This window comes from Alosa pseudoharengus, unplaced genomic scaffold (assembly GCF_046254945.1).
Source record: "Alosa pseudoharengus isolate Yale_2024_CS ecotype anadromous, Long Island Sound unplaced genomic scaffold, YU_APseudo_1.1 YU_APseudo_1.1_scf_5, whole genome shotgun sequence".
Lineage (NCBI taxonomy): Eukaryota > Metazoa > Chordata > Actinopteri > Clupeiformes > Clupeidae > Alosa > Alosa pseudoharengus.
In genome coordinates this window covers 42,586,164-42,593,673 of record NW_027468837.1, presented here as the reverse complement: position 1 = coordinate 42,593,673, position 7,510 = coordinate 42,586,164, and the positions used below count along the sequence as shown (strand labels likewise).

Below are 7,510 nucleotides of genomic sequence, written 5' to 3'. Positions count from 1 at the left end.
TAGTTAGTGCAGCAGTTTTGTAGTCTGAAATCTTGCTGTCAGCAGAGGGATAGCAACAGAAAGACGATGTTTTTCCGTATTTAACGGTCTTGGTTTCATTATGAAGACATGAATTCTGGGTGGATTTGGGCATCGGAGCGAAATTGGAGCGGAACAGAGCGGACGCTCTGGCCTCTAAATTAAAGCGCACTAGCTCTGCTACCCTTAAATTAATTTGATGATCTTAATGAAAAACAAATCGCTGATTTGATTGCTGCCACAATCAAGACAGTAAACTGTCAGTAAACACTATCCTAAATATCTATGCTCTCCATTGCTTCATGTTCCTGTAAACATGTAAAAAATACAATGCTGACTTAAAACAACATTGGATCAACCACCAACGTCTTCCTCTGAAGCTGTTTCATCTCCAAGGGGGTTGTGAATATGGGAATGAAACTTGGAGACTGTAAACAGGTTTACTAAATATTTAGCAGACATGACAATGTTATAACATTGGCTACATAAAGGGCATATCTGTCTTCATAACCTTTTTATTGTACAGTATCCATGTTTCACCTTTTCACACAAATCTAAGGGCAGATGTTAAACAGGTTTCGCCTATGTGCTTTTGTCCAATGTCATCTTAGAGTTCTTCTTACTTGTGGGAATGCAAACAGAAATAAAGCTCCATGACTGTGTAGTTTTAGGGGTAGCCTCTCCAGTTAGTAGAACTGTTGTGTCCGAAAGCACCTATAATTTATCTCTCAAATCTACCACTTGAAGCCATCTCTAGTCCACACACTTTATCGGTGTCCATAGTTACCCGTGTTTAGTCCACACTCTATAGGTGTCCATAGTTACCATACACTCTATAAGTGTCCATAGTTACCATCTCTAGTCCACACACTTTATAGGTGTCCATAGTTACCACACACTCTATAGGTGTCCATAGTTACCACACATTCTATAGGTGTCCATAGTGACCACACACTCTATAGGTGTCCATAGTTACCATCTCTAGTCCACACAGTCTATAGGTGTCCATAGTCACCCATGTCTAGTCCACACTCTATAGGTGTCCATAGTTACCATACACTCTATAAGTGTCCATAGTTACCATCTCTAGTCCACACACTCTATAGGTGTCCATAGTTACCACACACTCTATAGGTGTCCATAGTTACCACACACTCTATAGGTGTCCATAGTCACCATCTCTAGTCCACACAGTCTATAGGTGTCCATAGTTACCACACATTCTATAGGTGTCCATAGTTACCACACACTCTATAGGTGTCCATAGTCACCATCTCTAGTCCACACACTCTATTGGTGTCCATAGTTACCACACATTCTATAGGTGTCCATAGTTACCACACACTCTATAGGTGTCCATAGTCACCCATGTCTAGTCCACACTCTATAGGTGTCCATAGTTACCATCTCTAGTCCACACAGTCTATAGGTGTCCATAGTCACCCATGTCTAGTCCACACTCTTTAGGTGTCCATAGTTATTACTGTAAACACCACGGCAGGGTACATGTATATATCATATACATACGGATAGCAGTTAAAACACAGAGGCAGTTTGGTGTGCTTTACAGAGACACTTGTTCCCTACACTATACTACACTATACTACACAGAGGCAGTTTGGTGTGCTTTACAGAGACACTTGGATCCTCGTAGAGCTCCCACCAGCCAGCGTGATAAGAAGCCCTGACCCCCCCCCCCCCCCATGCCCCTGCTCATGCCCCTGCTCATGCCACCCTCTTCCTGGTGCCTTATCTAGCACAGAGAGTGTGTGAGGGGGGAAACACCCTGTCACTCAGGCCCCTCATACAGAGCGAGGGTGTGTGTGTGTGTGTGTGTGTGTGTGCAACTCTGTCACTTAAGTTTTCCTTTATAAACATCCATTAGAGTGTTCAGAATGACAAGGAACAGTGCATTCATATCACCATGGAAACACCTCAGTATGCATTCACATCACCGTGGAAACACATCACTATGCATTCACATCACCGTGGAAACACATCAATATGCATTCACATCACCCTGGAAACACCTCAGTATGCATTCACATCACCGTGGAAACACATCACTATGCATTCACATCACCGTGGAAATACATCACTATGCATTCACATCACCGTGGAAATACATCACTATGCATTCACATCCTAGTGCATTCATATCACTGTGGAAACACATCACTATGCATTCACATCACCCTGGAAACACATCACTATGCATTCACATCACCCTGGAAACACATCAATATGCATTCACATCCCAGTGCACTAAATAGGATTCATGCATTATGATACTGGATATGTACCCATCCCATCTCTTAGTAACATATACCTCAGGTGGCTTTAAGCACCATGTTCTATTCTCTACACCTAACTAACCTTTCATTTATCATGTATACAGATCTTACTGCCCTGTAACTGACCCTAGGCAGATGGGTCAGGCCCTTGAGTCGTGGATCTGCTTGAGGTTTCTTCCTATATGTATCTCCAATTCTAGGGAGGTTTTCTTCGCCCCTGTTACTCATGGGCCTCTCTGATTGGTCTAACACTCTGTAAAGCGCCATGTTTTGGCGCTCTACAAGTAAAATTGAATTGAAATTGAAATTGTATTCATATCACCTTGGAAACACATCCCAGTGCATTCATATCACCTTGGAAACACATCCCAGTGCATTCACATCACCGTGCATTCACACCACAGGGCATTCACATCACCGTGCATTCACACCACAGGGCATTCACATCACCGTGCATTCACACCACAGTGCATTCATATCACCATGGAAACACATCCCAGGGCATTCACATCACCGTGCATTCACACCACAGTGCATTCACATCCCAGTGCATTCACACACATCAGAGGGGCTGGTTGTGTATCTGCAGTCATTTTCTGCATTAGAACCTATAGACCTCATCAGACAGGAGAGAGAGAGAGAGAGAGACAGACAGCTGATCTACACACAGACAGGAGAGAGAGAGAGAGAGACAGACAGCTGATCTACACACAGACAGGAGAGAGAGAGAGAGAGAGCTGATCTACACACAGACAGGAGAGAGAGAGAGAGAGAGAGAGAGCTGATCTACACACAGACAGGAGAGAGAGAGAGAGAGAGAGAGAGACAGCTGATCTACACACAGACAGGAGAGAGAGAGAGAGAGAGAGAGAGGTGCTTACCTTGGAGCCGATCTGGTTTCCACACTGTCCGATCTGCAGGTGCACGATCTCACGCATGGCTGCCTGGAGCGCGTAGAGGAGCGCGTAGTGGAGAGGAGCGGGCAGCCGAGTGTGGAGGGGCAGCAGCGCCCCTTTGGGTCTTATACGTGCATGACGTCATCAGCAGGGAGTCGCCCGCAACGCAGCGGGCACACAGCGGGCACACAGCCGAGGGCCGCCTTCACATCAGCTCCGCAGTACAACCGTGTGTGTGTGTGTGTGTGTACAAAGACAGATGTATGTGTGTGTTTGTGTATAAAAACAGATGTGTGTCTGATGTTCTAATGAACTGTGCCTTGTGTGTGTCCGTTTCTTCTGAAATGAGGGAGTGGGCATAACAGTGAGGTCTGTGTGTGTGTGTGTGTGTGTGTGTGTGTGTGTGTGTGTGTGTGTGCGTGTGTGTGTGTGTTTGCATGATAAGGTTCATTTTGTCTCTATCAACCCAACTGACAGCTAAAGACCTCTGACACACACGCACACACACACACCCACACATACACACACACACACACACACACACACATACATACACACACAAACGCCCACACACACACATACATACACGCACACACACACACACACAGCTGTGTGTTACTACTACTACTGATAGACTACTAGGACTGCTGCTTCTACTACTAATAATAATAATAATACACTTCATTTATTGAATGATACATAAATCAATCATCGCCATCAACAGGCCGAGGCATGAATGGCACCTTCCCAGTACTTCTGCAGAGTGCTACACCTCTCAGTGCTGCCACCTACAGGACAAACTGTATGCAGCACAGGCTAAGCCATGGAACAAATCGAACAACTGAAAAGTTTAGCTGGGTACATGGAAACTGGCGCAAGTAAGTAGGCTGATGCATCAACTAAGCTGTGTGCCTTGAAGTCCAATTGTTAGTAGAGTTAGGAGGTCCTATGGGATTGTTAGTAGTGTTAGGGGGTATGCCATATTCTGACAGCAGAGGAGCCTATAACTAACCCTACTGGGTGATAAAGAGAGACTATAACTAACCCTACTGTGTGATAAAGAGAGACTACAACTAACTCTAGTGGGTAATAAAACGAGACTATAACTAACTCTACTGGGTAATAAAGAGAGACTATAACTAACCCTACTGTGTGATAAAGAGAGACTACAGCTAACTCTACTGTGTGTAAAGAGAGAGCCTACTTTGCCATTGTTATACGTTAGAAGGGGTAAGTAGCCTAATTGCTATACGTTAGAAGCGGTAAGTAGCCTAATTGTTATACGTTAGAAGGGGTAAGTAGCCTAATTGCTATATGTTAGAAGGGGTAAGTAGCCTAATTTTTATACGTTAGAAGGGGTAAGTAGCCTAATTGCTATACGTTAGAAGGGGTAAGTATAATTGTTAACACAACGGACATGCAACACATGGATTGATGACCCTGTGAAGATGTTTAAAGTGCGTTTGGAGTCACCTGCACTGAGATCCCTAATGCCTGTGTTGTTGTGGAAACGACCTGAGAGAACACCTGAGAGGAACACCTGAGAGGAACACCTGAGAGGAACACCTGTGCAACTGGAACGCTTGAGAGGAACATCTGAGAGGAACTATTTTAAAGTATTCTTACTGTAAATAAAGTAATATGGTGGTAATGACAATCAATGAAAAAATGGGATGTTTGAATAGATCAAAATAGGGACAAAAATACACCAGAAACCTGTGTTTTCTTGAGAATCACATGGAACAGCCAGGGAACAACGGCATAGACAGCAGCATTTATCACACGGAACATCGGCATAGAACAGTAGCATTTATCACATGGAACAACGGCATAGAACAGCAGCATTTATCACATGGACAACGGCATATGTGATGCCCACCTGGGCGAAAACCACGACCCCTATGGGTCTAGTGCAGTCAGTGCACGGTCAGTGCTAAGTGCCTTATTGGTTTCACCTGCACTTAGGGATTGGGCTATAAAGGGGCTTCTCTCTCTTACAGGTGGGCACTATTTGACTTCCTTCCATCTCACTCGTCTTATCTTAATGATCATTTTCTTCCTTTACAGCTAACATACTGATCTACTAGACCAGCCATCACCAAATGGCGGACCGCGGTCCGAGTCCGGACCGTGACGTGATCCTATCCGGACCCAGACCATAATAGCCTAATTTAGATTTTCACGTAAGATTTCAAAGCTGCGCTAAATGTTTCGTTGGTTAGGATAACAGCATTTACTTCAGGAGCTTCAGGAACCATCATTTCGCTTGCTGCTACTCAGCCAGTGAAATCTGTGAATTCTGATAAAGTCGAGTCAGTGAGTAAAGTAGCCTACTATGGAGAAGAGACTGATAGCCTGAAACGAGCGAGGAGAGGAGACGGGACGAGAACGTTCAGATGGATATCTAAGTTAACGATAAGTAAGTTATTTTCAAATCATCGATTGCTCAAAGAGGAGACAGCTAGACAGCGAGAACAGAGCTTTATATAACGATACGGGGGCAATACCACGCACAACTGTCACGTCCGTAACGCCAACTAAATATGGATGTGACAGTTTTGCGCAGAATTGCCCTGGACCTCTTCTATATATTCTGAGAGGCAATTTTAAGCGCCAATTTGAAGCACCTCTACTAGACAAAGCATATATTTTGAGCAAGCATAGGGTAGGCTAGGTCCATTCAACAGTGAACTGAGACCACAGAATATTTTACGATTTAAGAAGGCAATATGATTGATCCACCACAATCTAGTTAAGCCTACATGGATTCACTGCCCAACAACGTGATATTCCTGGGTTTCCAGGATTTCGGGTCAACATAAAAAAAAATTAAAAAATTAAATTAAACTTGCTGATTAATGGGTTCAAGGAACCAGCTGTGGAATATCCATCCTTGTCTCAGCTCAAATTTTATTTTAAGTTCACGTTAAGATCTTAAAAATAGCCAAGGCTACTCAGTTTTTCTCCCCAATTAGGCTACTCTTATCTTGCCTTATTTCTCCTCATTTCGAATGTTGCCTTTTAGGCTACTTATTTTATTTCACATTAAACATTAGGCCTAGGTCTACAATCTTTTATTTCTTGAATTTCCCCTTGGGGATCAATAAAGTATCTATCTATCTATCTATCTACAACTAGGCTCCATCCATCCATCCTAATATTATACATACATACATATACATAGCCTAAACACGCACGTTAAACATTATGATGCTCCAGACCTTTGCTTGAGGAAATTTTCCGTAACTGGACCTCGCTGAAGATTAATTGAATACCCCTGTACTAGACGCTCACTACATCCATACACGCACAACATTGCACCAACATACCCTAGACACACATTATTATTGACCTGATTTGATAGCACTTTTCTAAATAAATTATTATTCTTTACAACCGTTTCTTGTCCCTCATTATGTGATGGTGTTTTACGAGCCCACGCCATTACACATAAAACAGCAGAATTTATCCAAATACAGACCATAACCATATTGAGATTAGGAAGGTCTCAATATGGCAGCTATATTTACACACTTGTTTGAAGCACATTTGGACCATATTTCAAATATCCACCATTTCCATTAAAATTACGATAATTCTCTGCTTTCTTTGACATCACAATTGACATCTTTTCACGTTTTAGAACGGCTAACATGACGCCAAAGCCTTATTATCTGAGCGAGGAAACCAGGCTGAGATCGAGTCCGTCCCTTTCCCGTCTTGATCAAAATTCTGTTTTCGGCTGAGTGTCCGGTCCCTGCTGATTACAGATGTTATGCTGTTTCCTCTAGATGACTTTTGCACTTGTCATGGGAATACTAAGTAGCCTAGTAGCGGTTTAGAGCTCGCGGGCAGTCATGGGGATGTGCCATAGCTTCAGCTCCCGATTACTAGCATCCCAGTCCGCGATAGCCTACACTGAGCGCTCCGGTGCTAACACCTGATTACTAGCATCCCAGTCCGCGATAGCCTACACTGAGCGCTCCGGTGCTAACGCCTGATTACTAGCATCCCAGACCGCGATAGCCTACACCTAGCCTGGCTAACGCCTGATTACTAGCATCCCAGTCCGCGATAGCCTACACCTAGCCTGGCTAACGCCTGATTACTAGCATCCCAGTCCGCGCTAGCCTACACCTAGCCTGGCTAACGCCTGATTACTAGCATCCCAGTCCGCGATAGCCTACACCTAGCCTGGCTAACGCCTGATTACTAGGATCCCAATCCGCGCTAGCCTACACCTAGCCTGGCTAACGCCTGATTACTAGCATCCCAGTCCGCGCTAGCCTACACCTAGCCTGG

The 7,510-nt window shown here is 44.1% G+C and overlaps 1 protein-coding gene across 2 annotated transcripts in view; it reads right to left on the bottom strand.

Moving 5' to 3' along the window:
- tubb1 (tubulin, beta 1 class VI) overlaps window positions 1–3,338 on the bottom strand; it is a 20,996-nt gene extending 17,658 nt beyond the window's left edge. The window contains exon 1 of one of the 2 annotated variants that reach the window (XR_012983061.1): window positions 3,194–3,338. Coding sequence is in view for 1 of the 2 variants with exons in the window: in XM_076268434.1 (XP_076124549.1) it covers window positions 3,194–3,250 (57 nt within the window). In the remaining variant the exon portion in view is untranslated. The remainder of the gene's footprint in view (window positions 1–3,193) is intronic. The other variant, XM_076268434.1, reaches the window with a different exon arrangement.
- Between the last annotated feature and the right edge of the window lie 4,172 nt (window positions 3,339–7,510).